The 20012-nt window shown below is 36.5% G+C and overlaps 2 protein-coding genes across 9 annotated transcripts in view; both read right to left on the reverse strand.

Annotated features, from left to right (window-relative positions):
* The window catches only part of TOMM70 (translocase of outer mitochondrial membrane 70), a 54635-nt gene that overhangs the window by 20390 nt on the left and 14233 nt on the right, over positions 1 to 20012 (reverse strand). For all 8 annotated transcript variants that reach the window (XR_009519240.1, XR_009519241.1, XR_009519236.1 and 5 more), the window contains exons 3-9: positions 16363 to 16489; positions 14629 to 14738; positions 11535 to 11683; positions 9047 to 9254; positions 6209 to 6343; positions 5026 to 5133; positions 4033 to 4149 (exon numbers count right to left, since the gene is read on the reverse strand). Coding sequence is in view for 1 of the 8 variants with exons in the window: in XM_060010545.1 (XP_059866528.1) it covers positions 4033 to 4149; positions 5026 to 5133; positions 6209 to 6343; positions 9047 to 9254; positions 11535 to 11683; positions 14629 to 14738; positions 16363 to 16489 (954 nt within the window). In the remaining 7 variants the exon portion in view is untranslated. The remainder of the gene's footprint in view (positions 1 to 4032; positions 4150 to 5025; positions 5134 to 6208; positions 6344 to 9046; positions 9255 to 11534; positions 11684 to 14628; positions 14739 to 16362; positions 16490 to 20012) is intronic.
* Positions 18102 to 19985, reverse strand: LOC132424039 (bromodomain-containing protein 7-like). The gene has a single exon (XM_060009856.1). It carries the CDS (start codon positions 19706 to 19708, stop codon positions 18869 to 18871), a length of 840 nt encoding a protein of 279 aa, XP_059865839.1. The 5' UTR covers positions 19709 to 19985; the 3' UTR covers positions 18102 to 18868.

A 20012-nucleotide genomic window follows, 5' to 3' on the forward strand; every position in this document is an offset into this window, starting at 1 on the left:
TTATTCAATATAGTTTTGGAAGTTTTAGCCACAGCAATCAGAGAAGAAAAAGAAATAAAAAGAATCCAAATTGGAAAAGAAGTAAAGCTGTCACTGTTTGCAGATGACATGATACTATACAGAGAGAATCCTAAAGATGCTACCAGAAAACTACTAGAGCTAATCAATCAATACGGTAGAGTAGCAGGATACAAAATTAGTGCACAGAAATCTCTTGTATTTCTATACACTAAGGATGAAAAATCTGAAAGAGATATTAAAGAAACACTCCCATTTACCACTGCAACAAAAAGAATAAAATACCCAGGAATAAACCTACCTAAGGAGACAAAAGACCTGTATGCAGAAAACTATAAGACACTGATGAAAGAAATTAAAGACGATACAAACAGATGGAGAGATATACTATGTTCTTGGATTGGAAGAATCAACATTGTGAAAATGACTATACTACCCAAAAGCAATCTAAAGATTCAATGCAGTTCATATCAAACTACCACTGGCATTTTTCACAGAACTAGAACAAACAATTTTACAATTTGTATGGAAACACAAAAGACCCCAAATAGCCAAAGCAAGAGCGAGAAAGAAAAACGGAGCTGGAGGAATCAGAATCAGGCTCCTGGACTTCAGACTATACTACAAAGCTACAGTAATCAAGACAGTATGGTACTGGCACAAAAACAGAGATATAGATCAATGGAACAGGATAGAAAGCCCAGAGATAAACCCATGTACATATGGTCACCTTATCTTTGGTAAAGGAGGCAAGATTATACAATGGAGAAAAGACAGCCTCTTCAATAAGTGGTGCTCGGAAAAATGGACAGCTACATGTAGGAGAATGAAATTAGAACACTTCCTAACACCATACACAAAAATAAACTCAAAATGGATTAAAGACCTAAATGTAAGGCCAGACACTATCAAACTCTTAGAGGAAAATATAGGCAGAAGACTCTATGACATAAATCATAGCAAGATCCTTTTTGACCCACCTCCTAGAGAAATGGAAATAAAAACAAAAATAAGCAAATGGGACCTAATGAAACTTCAAAGCTTTTGCACAGCAAAGGAAACCATAAACAAGACGAAAAGACAACCCTCATAATGGGAGAAAATATTTGCAAACAAAGCAACTGACAAAGGATTAATATCCAAAATATACAAGCAGCACATGCAGCTCAATATCAAAAAAACAAAGAACCCAATCCAAAAATGGGCAGAAGACCTAAACAGACATTTCTCCAAACAAGATATACAGATTGCCAAAAAACACGTGAAAAGATGCTCAACATCACTAGTCATCAGAGAAATGCAAATCAAAACTACAATGCAGTATCACCTCACACTGGTCAGAATGGCCATCATCTAAAAACGTACAAACAGTAAATTCTGGAGAGGGTGTGGAGAAAAGGGAACCCTCTTGCACTGTCGGTGGGAATGTGAATTGATACAGCCACTATAGAACAGTATGGAGGTTCCTTAAAAAACTAAAAACAGCACTACCATATGACTTAGCAATCTCACTACTGGGCATATACCCTTAGAAAACCATAGTTCAAAAAGAGTCATGTACCACAATGTTCACTGCAGCACTATTTACAATAGCCAGGACATAGAAGCAACCTAAGTGTCCATCAACAGATGAATGGATAAGAAGATGTGGCACATATATACAATGGAATATTACTCAACCATAAAAAGAAATGAAATTGAGTTATTTGTAGTGAGGTCAATGGACCTAGAGTCTGTCATACAGAGTAAAGTAAGTCAGAAAAACAAATACCATATGCTAACACATATATATGGAATCTAAAAAAAAAATGGTTCTAATGAACCTAGGGGCAGGACAGGAATAAAGATGCAGACATAGAGAATGGACTTCAGGACACGGGGAGGGGGAAGGGTAAGCTGGGATGAAATGAGAAAGTAGCATGGACATATATACACTACCAAATGTAAAACAGATAGCTAGTGGGAAGCAGCCACATAGCACAGGGAGATCAGCTTGGTGCTTTGTGAGCACCTAGAGGGGTGGGATAAGGAGGGTGGGAGGGAGACACAAGGGGGAGGAGATATGGAGATATACATATGCATACAGCTGATTCCCTTTGTTATACAGGAGAAACTAACACAACATTGTAAAGCAATTATACTGCAGTAAAGATGTTAAAAAAAAAAAGCATGTTCCCCTATGTTCATAACAGCACTCTTCACAATAGCCAAAACATGGAAACAACCTAGGTGTCCATCAACTGATTAATGGATAAAGAAGATGTGGTACATATATATACAATGGAATACTACTCAGCCATAAAAAAGAATGAAATAATGCTATTTGCAGCAACATGGATGCAACTGGAGAATATCATACTAAGTGAAGTAAAGTCAGAAAGAGAAAGACAAATACCATATGATATCACTTATATGTGGAACCTAAAATATGGCACAAATGAACCTATCTATAAAAAGGAAACAGACTCACAGACATAGAGAACAGACTTGTGGTTGCCAAGCAGGAGTGGGAGAGAGAGAGGGACAGACTGGGAGTTTGGGGTTGGTAGATGCAAACTATTACATTTAGAATGGATAAAGAACAAGGTCCTACTGTATAGCACAGGGAACTATACTCAATATCCTGTGATAAACTATAATGGAAAAGAATATATTAAAAACAAAGAAACAAAAAAAGAATTCCTGGGTTGTACTTCATACTGCAGAATTTCAACCCTTAATAATGCAGTGATGGTAGGACTTTATATAATAGATCCGACACAATCAATCTTCTATAGTCCCTCTCAATAAACCCTCAAAAAGAAAGTTTTATCCTGTGGAACTTTTCTTATAACTGGACTAAAGATAACATGAAGGAAATTAAAAACAAAACAACCCTAAAAATGTCTGGAGGTAGGAGTCTAATACAGACGGTCATTTTTAAATGCTTCCTGTTTCTGTGATGTTTGGGGGGATAAAGGAGGGAGGGGAACAACATTTCTTTGGAATAAGAAGAATAAGAGAAAATATATAGAGTTTTGAGATGGCTGGTTTTTGAGATACCAAAAGCAGCTTTCACCTTAAAGAGTAAGAAAGAAACAGTCATTCAGAGATCAGTTACTTAGAGGAAAAACTCTTTAACTGTGGCTATAAGAAGTTAATCATTTTCATTTAAATGGATAATTTAAAATTAATAAATAAGTTTTCAAAGACTTCAAACTATAATTTAAAAAGTGGGGCTTACCTGGTGGCGCAGTGGTTAAGAATCTGCCTGCCAATGCAGGAGACACAGGTTCGAGCCCTAGTCTGGAAGATCCCACATGCCACAGAGCAACTAAGCCCGTGCACCACAACTACTGAGCCCACACACCACAACTACTGAAGGCTTAGAGCCTGTGCTCCTCAACAAGAGAAGCCACTGCAATGAGAAGCCCACGCACCGCAACAAAGAGCAGCCCCTGCTCGCTGCAACTAGAGAAAGCCCACGTGCAGCAACGAAGACCCACTGCGGCCAAAAAAAAAACCAAAAAGTGAAAATAATCTGAATTTAAATCCTACTTTCCATAGCTTCGATCCTAAACCAAGGAAAGCTTCAAGAATTTTAAACAAACCGGAGAGATTAAAATGAGCTGTTACAGACTATCTAACCATTTAAAAGAACAGTGATCAAACAGAAGAAAAACCTTTCCAAGGACATTTCCCTCACCAATTGCATACAGTAGATTTTCCTAAGATAATTATATTTCGCAAATCCAATCCAAATGAAAACATGAGGGAAATGCTCTATTTAAGCTTCCCCATGTTACAAGTTTAGGGCCACGGTTTTCAAATTGTATAACATAGGAAGCCCTCTTAAGATGATCCAGGACCATCCTGGGGACCAGGAGAAACAAAGCAGGAACAAAGCCATCTGCTTCCACAAAAGCTGCAACAAGAGAAGCACTATTTTCTGATTTCCAGGCTAGCATTCAAGATATGAATGCAGTTCTTTAAAAAAGATCTGGCAAGTGAAAAAATATGAAAAATGACATTTACCTGGGCATATAATGCATAGCCTTCAGCACACCTTGGAAATTTCTTTATGACCTCTTCAAAACCTTTCATAGCTGCTTGGATTTGTGAAGAATTGTTTCCCGTATATGCTTGGCGATACTGTGTAAAAAAATCAAAACAGGCCGGTCAAATCAAGAACTCAAAAACTCAGGAAATGTTAACATATTATAAAAGTCACACAAAATTACATAAGTATTTCCAGAGAAGCAGGCAATCTGCTACATAATTTGCTGCATCTAAAAGGGTTCCACGGGAATATCTCTAGAGCAGGGATCCAAAGGCTATGTACAATTAGGACTTCATTGCCACTAAACAATTTCAAGATGTTCAGTATTCTAGAAGACGACAAACTAACTTGTAACAGGTTAACTTTGTACATAAGTAGGGGAATTTTAAATTCAATATATTATCACTTTATTATTTATTTTTTATTATTACTTCATAATGAAAGTATTATAAAGCTTCATCTGATAACATTTTTAATCTGTAATATAAATGTGTTTGTGACCCAATTTCTTTCTTTAAAAGGAAAATCCTTTTAGGACTCAGGGTATGGGGTTAACTGAAGTATCTGATTTCACTAGAAATGGCCTTATTTTACCTAATTTTCAACTTTGTGTTTCTGAATATTAATAGCTCTACAAAGGCGAAATGAGAGATGAGTTATATGGTGTCATGATTGCAGACTATTTCCTCTAAATGCTTTTGTTCTTCATACTGGTTTATGGTAGAGAATTAGAGAGAAGAGTGCTGTTTAGGGGGCATAAAATCAGGGACAAACATCTATCAAGATGAACCAAATAAGGCATCCAGAGAAATACTGGAGCAGAACCTCAAGTAATACACACTTCTACTTTCCTAAACTGACATTTTTTTCTCCCTGTCAGTAGATGATTTTGTAGACAATAATACTCATTTTTGTTATCAATGGGAAATACTGATGTTTAGGAAAATACAAAAGAAAGTCGAACCTACCAATGCAAAACATTTCTGAGCTTGTGCCAGAGCAGACTCAGGTCTTAATCTAATACATTCATCAAAATCTGCTACTGCTTCTTCAACTTGATCAAGCAGTATTTTCAGCTAAGGAAAAAAAGTACATAGATAAACGCAGTTCAAAATAACAAGTACACCAGTTAAATATGTACCGTGCCTCTTAGTTCAGCTCTGCATAATGCTATGCATGAAATTATTCAATATAGAATTACTTTCTAGAAATAGTGAACTAGAAAATCTTATAATTTTAAAGGAAAGATTCTAAAACTTAAAACCAGTGTCCAATTTTTTTAAAAAGCACTATAAACCTACCATTTTTCATCACTCTTAAGTGATTTTTCTTCTAGAAAATGAAGTATCTGTACTTTCAAACGTCAAAGTAGATCAGACAGTAGATAATTACATTTCAAATTAATCTTAAAAGACACTACCAGTAAGGATCAAAATACCAAGAATTTTAAGGTTATCTCAACACTTCTTAAGACCCTTCAGACAGAAATATGAGATAAAATTCTCCATTAGAAAGAACCTGACTTTTCTGTTATTATATGGATTAGCCCATACTTTCTACTCTAATGCATTCCAAGCAGCCACGTCACACAAGCAGATTTATAAAGCCGTGTTTTCTCCAGATGAGGCTGAAATTGGGAACTGTTTTCTTCACTATATATTTTTACTAAAAAACAAATGTGCATGTTATAAAACTCCATTCAGAAGGTATTTTTTTGATACTGTCTGGATAATTCAGGCTAATATTTCCTTACAGCAAGAAGCCCACAAAAATCATTCTGTTGATTCTAGCATTAACTCAAAATGCTCATTACATTTTCTTTCTTTGTCACTACATGTTTTTAATGTTTTAATGTTGAAACATGTTTTACATGTTTTTAATGTTGAAAACCTATGAAGCAGAAACACCTGAAAAACAAACCTGATATGCAAAAGCCAACATTTATAGCCTTCCTCTTCCTTTTTTTTTGCAAGTAAATATCAGGACAAATGTTCAAGATGGGACTAAATAAATGCCAACCCAAACTGTAAACCACTCTGATACTTTGTTCACAGCTATCACAAGTGATGCAAGAAAACTTTAAAGACATTCTCAAAATGGTATCAAATTCCTCAATTCAAAGATCAGAACTTTTTAAGAAAATTAATTTACCTGTCCTCGGTGGTGATAAACATCTGCATTCTGAGGATCGATGTCGGCAGCCATGTTAAAATCCTGAGTAGACAGCAAAGGCTGCTGCTGTTGCATATACATGCTGCCTCTTTTGATGAGAGCATTTGCTCGAAGCTATATACCCCAAATGAGGAAAGATTCATCATTACTACTTTTATTCTAATTTAGTTTTTTTAAAATAACAGCTGTATTGAGATGTAATTCACGTACCATAAAGCTCACCCTTTAAAAGTATATAAGCCAGTCATTTTTAGTATATTCAGAGTTGTGCAACTGTCACCACTAATTCTAGAACGTTTTCATCACTCCCGAAGGAAATCTCATACACATTAGCAGGCATTCCCTATTTCCTGCCTAATTCTCAGTCCCCAGAAACCATCAGTCTTTTTTTCTCTTTCTATGGATGTGTATATTCCAGACATTTCATACAAACTGGAATTGTACATAATGCAGTCTTTTTGTGACTGGCTTCTTTCACATAGCATGTTTTCAAGGTTTGTCTATGTTGTAACATGTATCAGTACTTCATTCTTTTCTTTTTTAAAATATCTTTATTGGAGTATAATTGCTTTACAATGGTGTGTTAGTTTCTGCTGTATAACAAAGTGAACCAGCTATATGTATACATATACCCCCATATCCCCTCCCTCTTGAGCCTCCCTCCCACCCTCCCCACCCCACCCCACCCCTCTAGGTCATCACAAAGCATTGGAGCTGATCTCCCTGTGCAGCTTCCCACTAGCCATCCATTTTACATTTGGTGGTGTATATATGTCAGTGCTACTCTCTCACTTCATCCCAGCTCATTCTTTTTTAATGGTTAAATAATATTCCATTGTATAGATATATCACATTTTATTTATCTGTTCCCCAGCTGATGGACATTTGAGTTGCTTCCACTTTTTTTTTTTTTTTTTTTGCGGTACACGGGCCTCTCACTGTTGTGACCTCTCCTGTTGCAGAGCACAGACTCCGGACGCGCAGGCTCAGTGGCCATGGCTCACGGGCCCAGCCGCTCCGTGGTATGTGGGATATTCCCGGACCGGGGCACGAACCCATGTCCCCTGCATCGGCAGGCGGACTCTCAACCACTGCGCCACCAGGGAAGCCCAAGAAGGCTTCCACTTTTTGGCTCTTATGAATAATGCTGCTATGAACATTCATGTACAAGTTTCTGTGTTGACATATGAATTCAATTCTCGTGGGTATAGTACCTAGGAGAGGAACTACTGGGTCACATGGTAACTCTATGTTTAACATTTTGAGGAACTTCCCAACCCCAACTAATTTCCAAAGGGATTTTACCATTTTATATTCCTACCAGCAATGTATGAGAGTTCCAACTTCTCCATATCTATACTAATACTTTTAATTGTCCAAATTTCTGATTACAGCCATCCTAGTGGGTATAAAGTGATACCTCGTTGTGATTTTGATTTGCATTTCCCTAAGGGCCAATGATGCTAAGCAGCTTTTCTTGTCCTTATTGGCTATTTGTACATATTCTTTGGGAAAATGTCTATTCAGATCCTTTCCTGGTTTTAAATTAGGCTATCTTTTTATTGTTGAGTTGTAAGAAAACTTCTTTAATATATTCTGGATACAAGCCCCTTATCAGATATATGACTTGTGAATATTTTCTCCCATCCTGTGGAATGTGTTTTCCCTTTTTTTGGTCACTTGTGCTTTTGGTGTCATGCCTAAGGAACCACAGCTTAATCTAAAGTATTGAAGATTTCCTCGTATGTTTTCTTCTAAGAGTTTTATAGTTTTGGCTCTTAACATTCAGGTCTCTGATCCGTTCTGAGCTCATTTTTGTACATAGCATATGACAGGCATCATCACTTGCCATTAAAACAAAAAATCATGATCATGAAATAAGAAATAGGGTTCTTCTCTAAAATCTTTTTCAAGGCAAAAGTACATACAAATGTCTTCCTCAATGAAACAAATAAGAATGCCCTCACAACAATAACAAAAACACATAACAGAACATATTTGTAATCATCAGGAAAATCAGCAGGAAATAAAATTAATTATTACTAGGGTATCTTCAACTTGAAAATCTATTTTGAGAAGGACTTTTAACACATACTTTTCATTTGGAGGTGAATAAAGCCAGAGTTCACTTAATTCAATGAGGAAAAAGAGATGTTAACCATCTAATAAGGAGTACAGCACTTTGGCAGCTAACCGCTATTCTTGTTACACTGAGTAGAAGGCTCATATTCGACAGCCCCCCCCCCCCACCGAATCTTAATTATAAAAATGACTACATACACACAAGAACACTTAGAAAACGAAAAGCTGTTCCAACCACACAACTGCAAAAACTTTTGGTATATTTCAGTATATTTCTATATTATATTTTTAGATCTTGTTTTTTCCTCATGTAAATAAAATCTTTCAGAATATATTAAATGTGTTTATTTTTTATTAAATGCATTTTATAACCCTGTACTACATATTGCATGTTATTTACAATACTACCTATAGCACTGCTACATCACCTTTACCCCTACCCAAATATAGTCCAATACAGTAAGCAGAAGCTATACGGGGAAGCTGAAGCTACCACATATTATAGGGGAAAAAAAAAGGTCCTTTCCTAGTTAAAGATATCTATCACTGACATTTATGATTCAGTTTCACTGCACCAACTCAATCATCATTAGGCGTAGTCCCTTCCAAAACAAAAAATAATCTTTTGGAGAATGGCAACTGAAATGCCAAAACTTTGGCAAAACATACCTAAAGGTCTTATTTTTATTTATTATTAATTTTTTCACATGCACACATACAGAGTTTTAAATGTACCTTCACATTAGCTTCTTTCAAGCTGATGACCTTATCTAAATCTGGTTTGGCTGCGTTGGCATTACCAATAAGCAAGTAGAAAGTAGCTCGTAGTAATAATGCTTCTGCCATGTATTTGCCTTGGGCATCTATTTCTTTTGAGCATTCACTTATGATTTTATCATAGTTTTCTTCCTCCATATACTGTTTGGCCTTTAAGTATCCAGAGCTGAAAATAAAATAAGCACAGGAAATTACTATTTATTACTAATAAAATGAACATAAAAAATTACTAAAAAAGCATCAAATGCTAAAACTTGCCACGTTTAGTATACCTGACTTAAACAACTGTCCTCCTCCCCTTAAACAAGTTAGCCAGTCAATGTGAGACTGGAGTGTGGGTGGTGGTATGCGGGGCAGTGTGTGTAACAGATTAGGATTTTTGATGCAGACTGGGATTTTCTTGCTGCCTTGAAGAAAGAGTTTTAAAAAAGGAAACAACACAGAAAATGGCAGAAACCTAGGGTTATTGCCCAGGCTTCAACATTTAGACACATGAAAAGATGAGCTAATGACAGACTGATCTGCAACATAGAAAATGATCCTGTCTTATTCACCTTCTTATCTGTGGCGCATTGATGGCACGCAACAGTTATTTTATGACTAACAGAAAGAACAGAGAAATAGAAAGTTATCAAGTGAGTTTAGGGTCACAGAACCCAAGGGAAGAGGTGTGACCTGAGTTGTACTTTGTAAAGATCACTCTGGCTGTGTTGTGGGAAATGGACTGTAAGGGAGCAAGAACTGGAGGCAGGGAAATGTCTATTGATAAAAGGCTCTCATCCAGAAGTTGTGCTGTTTCACCTAAAAGAACAGACCTAGAATGAATAGGTGGAAATATCAAAGAAGCAGACTCTTCCATCAAATAGTACTTAAAGAAAACACCTTCCCCTACTTTTTAAAAAGCAGTGACCACAATATCATCACTCTTTTAAGATGATGACTTTTATTGAGAAGGCTTGTAGAAGGAATTTTTTGAACTGAAAAGGAATTTATACTATATGTCCTTTAAGGGGCACTGTAAATTACATTTTCTTATTTCATTTGCTACATATTCTGAATAGAGAAAACTGGCAAGTGACCTAAAAGTTATGTCAGTCAAAGTCTTACAAACTCTGTGCTAACCTTTCCTATAATTACATTCTAATATTCCCTGCACTCTAGTTTTATTCCTCAGGTCACCAGGGTAAGACAAAATAATTATTAAATCAGATTGGAAGTAATAACGGTTCCTATTTATTGAGAACCTAAGTGCTAGATACTCACAAACATGACCTCTAAACCTCACAATAAGCCTCAAAGGTAATTATTACTTCCCCATTCAAAAAATGATGAAGCTAAGACTCAGAGTAAAATAGAATTCAAAAACTTAGGACCAATTCCAATTAGTGTTCTGGTGAGAGATAGCTATGTCCTGCCACCTCTCAAGACAGTTTTTAGAATAATGGTATTAACTTCACTGTAGTTTTTCTGGGATAAGGACTATTTCCTAATCAGAAGAGGCAATTATTGGCATCACCTTAAACATTTACTTCCCATCTACAATCTTCTCAAAGAGATTCCTCACGAACTCACTCAAACTTGAACATCTTGGCACAATTATACATAGTATCCTCCCTTAAAAGGTGGCCAATAATGGTAGAAAAATTGGGAGATACAACTTAAAAGCAATCTTTTTCCTTAAACCTTCCAATATGCTATAGATGCAAAATTATGCTTTGCTTTGGGAACAGTATTCCCTTTTCTTCCAAACTCATTAGAAAATGTCATGTTGGTAATAATGTTGTACCTTCTCTTAGAGAGGAGAGCTAGCCTCAACAGCAAGATAAAAGTATTGATAAATATAAATGGATAAGCAGGCTAGATAGCTTATATACTACATTATATCACTTGACCTCCAGTTGTAAACATAGTATCTTATACTTTGGTTTCAGCTCTCTACAGGAGCAAACACAAACCCAAAGAATGGCATTTTCCTAGGCATGCAGGAAAAACCTTGAAGAAAGTCACTCTTTTGGGCACTCCTAAAAATTAAATTATATATTATAAACTTTCTTGCACTAAAACATCTGGATATTGAGCTACACAATCATTTTTTAAGTTAGTGCCCCTGTTCAAATATAATCAACCACTTGATCTCCACTAGGATATCTCTTGAGAATATCATGTAGGACCTTAAAAGCAGGGCAGACTTCTGGCAGTAAAACCTTGAGTCACCAGAGAGGTAACTCTTAGGGTGTAATAGACATGTGTGAGAAGAGAAGTATTTTTATTATTATAATATTATTATATATTATAATTTTGTTATATTTATATCTATTTATAAACAGATTTTTTGGAGATAACTCAGAGTTCCACTTTGGCTCTATGGCAGTAAAAAACCCCACAACCACGCCCCCGCCAAAAAAAACACAGAACATTAAGCAGATACTATACTCAAGACACTTACTTTTCTTTTACTTCTAAAGCCTCCCCTTCCTTGTCTTTATCTTCATCAGACTTCTCTCCTTTAAGCATTGGCTGAGAAATTATATCATCCGTGAAAGAACTGAAGTAAGATTTGATAAACTGTGGAGATGGCATCAGAGGTTCACGATTCTGAAATTTAATCATATTTATACACATCAAAATAGAAAACACTAACCAAAGAAGCAGATGCTTTTGTAGAATACTGAGAACCACTGTCGTAAAAACTGGCGTCTCATTTTCAGATAACTGAAGAATATCAGGCTCCAAACCGTAGTGCAATAGACAGTGGAACTGGTAATGCTGCCAGTCCCAGCTGTTCAAAGTAGGTTTTAAATGAGAACCTTCCCCCTCTCCAAAGATGTAAAATGTCAAGAACTCTTAGAACCACTCACTAAAAGAAGGTGAAATCTGCAACAAAGGAGGTAAATAACTGCTGAGTTAAAATTATCTCCTTCTGAGTTAAAATTATCTTCCTGTCCTAGAAGATTAATATCTCAATTTACTACTCAGGACCATGTCTTACACAGGTGCTAAAATGTTAAGTCCATCTACCATGGGCTTTCATTTGTCCCCTACTTATTCTGCATCTGAAGATCTCCACTGGAGTAAGTGCCACTGAAAGCCAGAATGAAATCTCATTTCCTCTTTTAATTATTACTTTTTCCCATGGCAACCTGATTCATAATCATAGAAGTATTTTGTTTCTCCTTATTATACTTAAGATGATAAAGTTTTAAAGGAAGAAGGAAAAGGGACTAATGTCACCAAAGGGCTCTCATAACATATTTTGGATCCTTTGCAAAATTCAACCCGAAGACTTTAGAGTTGAAATACGGTATTCTAAATTGTACGTATAACAAATACCATTTCTAATATTTTGGTAGATTTAATGTCTTTGTATTTGAAGGAGGGGAAAAAAATGAATCTGGCTTTGTAAGTATATGATCTAATCTAGGATAGATGAGAGTGGGGTAAATAAGAAAACTGAATAGAAAAATCTAAGGAATTCACACTCTTTTTTTGGTGCTCTCTCTGGGGAGAGACTCAGTGTGTCTTTTTTTTTAAATGGTACAGTTACTTTTTAAATTTTATTTATTTATTTATTTATTTATTTATTTACTTTTGACTGTGTTGGGTCTTCGTTTCTGTGCGAGGGCTTTCGGGCTTTCTCTAGTTGTGGCAAGCGGGGGCCACTCTTCATCGCGGTGCGCGGGCCTCTCACTATCGCGGCCTTTCTTGTTGCGGAGCACAGGCTCCAGACACGCAGGCTCAGTAGTTGTGGCTCACGGGCCTAGCTGCTCCGCGGCATGTGGGATCTTCCCAGACCAGGGCTTGAACCCGTGTCCCCTGCATTAGCAGACAGATTCTCAACCACTGCGCCACCAGGGAAGCCCCAGTGTGTCTTAATTACCATTTTAAATCAAATGGTCACCACCAAGTGATAAATACACCTAACTTAAGTATTTCACTGAAGACCCTGTGTTGGAATATATAAGTGGCAATCATCTACCGCTTCAGGGAAAAAGCTTAAATAGAAATTTAAATAGCCCTTACTGAAGTTGAATAAATCATTAATGTCTTGTAGTTTCCTATTTCAGCTTAGAAATGAAGCTACCACTTCCGTGTCTTTCAGAGTTACAAATTTAAAATGAGAACAATATTTTATAAGTAATGGCCTTAAGTATCAAAGGAACAAGATATAAATTCTAGCTCTGCCACTTATTAGCTATGTGACCTTACACGTCATTCTCAGTTTTCTCATCTCTAAAATAGCAATAAAAATACTATCCTTATTTATCTTATAGGGTTATTGTAAAAATAAAAATAATAAAATGAAAAGTATTTTGCAAAGTGGAATTTACAAAGTGGAATACAAACAGGTTAGAAAATATATGTGGAAACTAATCTGGAACCTATATAAATGTAGGTTATCGTATTTTCTTACTACTCTGCAGTCCAACCAGTATAACTACTCAACAATAGCATTATACTCAAGGAAACGAGGTTCCTTCAAAGTTCAATTTGTGAGACTCTAACATGGTATTTTGCAAAATATTTTGAGGAGCACCAGTTCTAGTTCCTCAAAACAGCATGTTCTACCAGATGCTGAAGGGAAGGAAATAAGTTCCAGAGTTTAAAGAGACTGAGAACCAGTATAGCTGTATTTGGAGATTCACAACACATACTAGCACAAGAAAGTCCTGCAGTGAAGAAACCTGTTTTAACTGTTTTACTCAGCTAATATTCAGAGATGTAAAGTTAAAAATACAGATTATTAAATCAACTTAAGAGAAAAGCAAGTTATTATTAAAGAAAAAAGAAACAACTGCCTCGATATTATGAAATTTAGCAGAAAACCTCTACCTATGTTTAGTAATACCTGTGGTACTCCCACAGCCCTCTACTTATATCCCTCCATGACACTTTACCAATATCATGCCTTTTATACTTATTAATGGTCCCTCTCATTAAGGACTTTGTAAGGGCAAGGACCATGTCTTTGTACCTACCCTCCTAAAATGCCCATTATGGACCTCTGTTCAATAAATATTTCTTGAATTAAACCATGTACTAACTGTGTAAAACCAATGCCAATTTATACAGCATATCTTTAAAAACTTTAAAGAGTACAAGTTGGCAATTTTTTTCTGTAAAAGGCCAGATAGTAAATATTTTAGGCTTTATGTGCTATACAGTCTCTGTCACAACCACTCAACTCTGCTGTTGTAGCTTAAAAGCATCTAAAACAATGTGTGAGTGGCTGAGTTCCAATAAAACACTATTGGCACATTATTTATAAAAACAGGTGGCAGGCTGGATTTGGTCTGTAGGCCATTGTTTGGCAACTTCTAATATACATGAATTCTTTCAATATCCTCCAGGTGCAATACTGGACATAGTTTACATTCTTATTTTAAAAAAGTAAACCACAAAAGCCCAAGATTACAGGAAAAAGAAATATAATCTGGATCTAATTTCAGTTGTAACCATCATGCCCAAGTTTAAGCAGTATAAATTAGAAATGACCCTTCACAATGTATACTCCCTCTATTAACCAATTCAGATTAACTTACCTTATATTTTTCTTTGGCTTTCTCTTTTCCAAGAAGTTTAAGAACTTTATCAGCTAACAGCATGCTTTGCTGATTTTGGAACCCTTCTAATATACACACAGCAGTGACATCTAGAAATGATGCAGAAAACAAGAGTAAGTATGAAATTATCACAAACATGATTAGCAGCATCAAATGGATTCAATGTTACCACAGAAAGTCAAACTACATGCATAGCTTTATGTGGCTATCATTTCCAATAAACTGATTCTTAACACTTTAGTTTTACATACTTTACGACCAAACTCAAAGCTCAGAAAGTCACTCTACTTCTCTAGAATTCACTTTCCTCACCTGTGAAATGAAAGGGACTATACTACACCATTTGTGATGTTTCTCATCACTCCAACATTGTACATAGCAAATAAAACAAGTAATCCAGGAATATTCTTTTCTGGCCGGTTAAGTATATGCCAAATCAACATAATGTGGCTCTCTTATGTCTGGTCTTTTTATAGGCCTCAGGGTTACTCCTCGTCTCCAAAGCCATCTTGCCACAGAGCTCTCAATTAAATCTGCTTCAAAATACCATTTTAACCTGGCTATGCTAGAGCTCAACACACAGTTGGTCTGAAATTTAGAAGATCAATGTTTCCTTAACCTCTCAACTTTTCATTCAAAGTAGTGAACAATGGCTGTCTCTCTCTTTTTGAACTCAATTTCTCACAATTCCAAATCCTTGCTCCTCCAAACAAGTCAATCTGCTGTATGTTCCCCTGATAATCTGGCTAGTGCCAATGTCAATTCCCCATCCCATTTCTCCATCTAAAATCCATTTAAACTCCTCTCTACAATTATCGCTTAATAACTTCAAAGTTTGGTTCAAAACTCAGAAGTCTCTTTTCCAAAGCAACACTCCTTCTACCCACCATCAAAGTACATGATACCACAAAACCTCAAGTTTTTCTAAAATGTTCTCTAAACCACTCTCAATTGGTAATCCTGATTTTAAAAAATAAATAAATAAAACAGCTTTTCCCTTTTAAATAATGTTATCTAAAAAAAAATTATAGCTAAATTTCTGATTATTGATGCTTTTAAAGCAAATCTATGTAGTGGAAAGTACTTTTCGACTGCAGAAATTGCATTTTTGGTTTAGCTCTACATCACCCAGAAGACTGTACTTTATAGGCCAGTGACGGATACCCTAATTTGAAGTTTTGGCAACAGATATGGCCAATTAGAGGCCAAAGAATATTTATAATATTTACTGAGAATGGCAAATTCACTTGCTGCTTTGTATCAATTACATAATTTCTAACTGAGTATAAGATAATGTCTGAAAATTGCAAGGGCAAAAAACAAATGTTTTCTTTAATGATTCATCTCAAAATTATTTCATATTTATATAGGATATTAACTGAAAAATACGTAGAATCTTAGAAACACTATCGCTCACTAAAACCTCTCTTCTGATTTCTTATTCATGAAATTACACTGATGCTCATTAATTGCCAAGTTTAAAATGTGTGGTATATAAACTCTAAATCATTTAATTTACCATAGTGGGGAACCAAGACAGTACTCAAGTATCTGCAATCTCAATTTAAACTAGAAATCAAAGTCTCAATTGGGGAAGAGTAAAACTTTTAAACACAATTGATTTCTCTACTCATAGGCAGAGTTTCATATAAATTTCCCAATGACTATGAAGCCTTTAGTAATTTTCATACATAAACACAAAAATACCCTCACCTTCTAAACATTCCTTCTTATTGTCTAGCTTCTCGTGGGCTTTTGCACGTCTAAAGAGAGCTTTCACATATTTGGGATTAAGTTCAACAGCCTTTGTACAATCTTGTGCCACCTCTTTCCATTTTTGCTGTAATGAAAGTATTAAAAAAAAGTCACACTAAAGGAAGCACTGTTTGACAGAAATCAGTTTTCTAAACCCAGTAGGCCAAGTATTAAGAATCCCACAACAGAAAAAATATTCCCAATTCATACAAAGAGTTAATATCCACAATACATTATAACAGCTCATATAAATAATTGTAATAAAGATTAGCAACCTAATTTTTAAAAATAGGTAAAAGACATATTTAAGCCATCTTTCTACCACCAAATCTACAACCTACCTGCATCTATGTGATATCATCTCCTCCTTCCCTCCTGTTAAAACTGAGGAAACACCCCTCTTCACCAAAGGCCAACCTTCCACTTGTGGTATGGATCCACATTCTCTCCACTTCAAGGACTTCACTGTTAGCTATCCTGCCTCTGCACCAATCTGCTTCTCTACTGAATCATTCCTATTAGCATAAAAACACTTGCTTTAGTATTTTCCACCTTTTAAAAACACTCCTTTGATTCTGTAATTCCCTGCAGTTATTACCCCATTTCTTAGCTCCTGTTTATTGCCAAACCTCCAAGGAGTCGCCACTCTACTTGATTTCCATTTACCTCACCGGCTGCTCCTCCCCAATTTCTGTAGCTGACTTCTCCCCTTCTATCTGATTTTTACATGCTGGAATGCTCAAGGACTCATCCTTTCTCTCTCTTAGGTGATCACATCTATTGTCCTCATAGTATATAACATCTAAAATTAGATGACTCCAAACTTTATCTCTTTAACCCAAACCACACTCCTAAAATAGAGACATTTCTCAATTCAACTGTCAGCTGACTCACTCCTTCCTCAATCCACCATTATTAAAACTCCTGCTTCTCACGCTTCACATCCAATACAACAGCAAATTCTGTTGGTCTTCAGCTTTCCTTCATGTCCCACTTAGGCAACTACAGCAACATCCTTCCTTAGTCTCCCTGCCTCCACTCTTGCCTCCCTCCAATATATTCTTGACAGAACAGTGAGAACAATTTTAGACGATGTTCCTGCCCTATTTAAAACCCTTAAATATTTCCCGTTACACTCAGAATCAAATCCAACCTTCTTACCATTGCAAGGCTTTGCCTGATCTGGCCTCTGCTACCTTTCCAGTTTCATCTCTCTATACCCCAGGATCCTTTATACATACTTCTTTAATCATGGCAAACTCCTGCCTACCTCAGAGCAATTACATACACTGTTCCTCCATTTGTAACACTCTATTCTGCACTGTTTTACGCACCAACCCCACTCATTCGTCTATTATAGAATCAAAGCATTTATCAAAATGTCATTTAAGTTGTTTTGCGATCCTTGAGTTCTATGCATAATTGTTTGCTTTTATAGACCCAGCTCCTACTACACCTTTCATATACGAAACAGTCAATAAAATTTCGTTGAACAAAAAATGCAGAGAATATAAATACCGAATAAACATAGAAAAAGATTGTCCACTTCACCAACATCTCAAAAATTGCAAACTAAAACAATGAGAGAGAATTTTTCTCCTACCAGAGTGGCAAATATTATTAAGACTGATAATACACAGTCAGTGAGATACTGGAAAACAAACATGTTCATATATTACTATAATAGGTATTGATACTATCTTATTTCCATTTCTAGAATTTTATTCCCCCAAAAGTATGCAAAAAAATACTTACAAAAATATTTACTGCAACACTGAATGCAATAGGGAAAATAGGAAGTGATTCAAATGTTCGTCAACAGGGAGATGTTACAACCATGTAACAGCTACTACATATAGCCTTTAAAAAGAATGAAATAGATCTGTGTGTGCTATGAGAAGCTGTACAAGATACAGTGGCAACTGAAAAAATATGCTGCAAACAATGTAACAGGAATTCATCTTTTGGTCTTTTTCCCCCCACATATGCTACTATTACATATATGCGGACAAAAGTTGAAGAAATAAACTCAAACTGTTGAGGAGGATGGGGTCACCAGAAACTTTAACTTTCTGTATTATCTAATTTCATAAAATCTGATATATACAACTTTGGATTGTGTGTGTGATGAGCAAAACTAAAATTTGTTCTTTTATTTATTTATTTTTTTATGAGTCCCTAAAGGTAATTTACTGGTTTTAAAACTACTTTCATACAGAATAGACATTCAGAACTATTTTCTGAACTGTGTTTGGACAATTCCATATAATGCTTTGCATGAGAAGAGGGGTATCAAATCATCAAAATGGACTTTCAGGACAAAACCCAACCAACCATGGACCCAAGGCAGGCCCCCAATCAGTATTTTCTCCCGATACTGGTGTGAAAAAGACAGCTTAACCTTAATATCCCAAAGATTCTTTACTTTTTATTTTCCTTATTGGGACTCTTGAAGCCTTGTGCCTCAGTGTCTCCAGAGTCTTCCCTCTCTCTTGGCCAGCAGCCGCTGTCCTCCCCACTCTGCAAGGTGTCTATCTTTCTGCTTTCGACTTTTTTGCAAGTCTGCCATGAAGTCTATGCCCTGCTTCAGGCTCTGAATTCTCTCCTGGCTAATAATTTTCATCCCTGAGTGCAATAGCTTCTTTGCAGCTTTATAATAAATGGTCTCTGGTTTGTTGTAAATCATAGCATTAGTACACATTAGTTTGAAGTTATCCTTTAGTTCTTCTATGGACTGGTAATCATTGTTCTTGATCTTTTCTTTCATGGTACTAAAATCCATTGGGTGTTTAATGATCATGGAGTAGCTGGAAGCAATAAAATCAGTCACAGGAAATGAAAAGAAAGCACTTGGGTCTTTCCTCTGCAGTCGTCTCATCAGTTGATTCAAAGCTTCTTGAAGGGGTGTCTGTTCTACTTCTTGTTTGGCTAAAGAGCTTGCAAGAGGCTTCTCAGGAGGCAAGTCTGATCCTACGGGGGTCAGACGCTGGAGGTCTTTTTCTGCCTCATTGTCCATGCCGTCCCGATCTCGCTTCTTTTTATCTTCCTTTATTCGTCGCCATTTTCTCCCCTTTTCCTCCCCTGGAACCTGCTTCTCTCTTTTCTTTCTCTTTTTCCGCTTTCGGTCCTTGTGTTTGTAACGATCGTTTTTGTCTTCTAAGAGGCTGGAGTCATGCCCGGAGCTGCCCGTGGAGAGCTCCGTGATTTTGTTCCCTCCCACTTTGAGGACCAGCTTCAAGGGCTTCTCTACATACTCCTCGTAGAGCTGTTTGTCCGACTTGTGCTTCTTGTGCTTCTTGCCCATGTCCGACTGGGCCCCGGTGCCCGCCCCCCGCGCCAGGCCCAGGCCGTGCGACGCCGCTTCCGGTCCGGGCCAGGCGAGCGGAGGGCGGGAGCGGGGCCCACGAGACCCCGCGCCTCGAGGCAGTGGTACGGCGCGCAGCCTCTCACGAAGAGCTAAAATTTGTTCTTAAAAATCTATGTAATTAAAGGATATAAAAACCAAACAAAAATCCTGTAATTTCAAAACAACTTCTAAAAGTTTATTAGATTTGAGTGGCATTAACTGAAACATTATGCAAATAAAGAGAAACAAAACGAACAGAAAA

This window comes from Delphinus delphis, chromosome 4 (assembly GCF_949987515.2).
Source record: "Delphinus delphis chromosome 4, mDelDel1.2, whole genome shotgun sequence".
NCBI classification, from domain to species: Eukaryota; Metazoa; Chordata; class Mammalia; order Artiodactyla; family Delphinidae; genus Delphinus; species Delphinus delphis.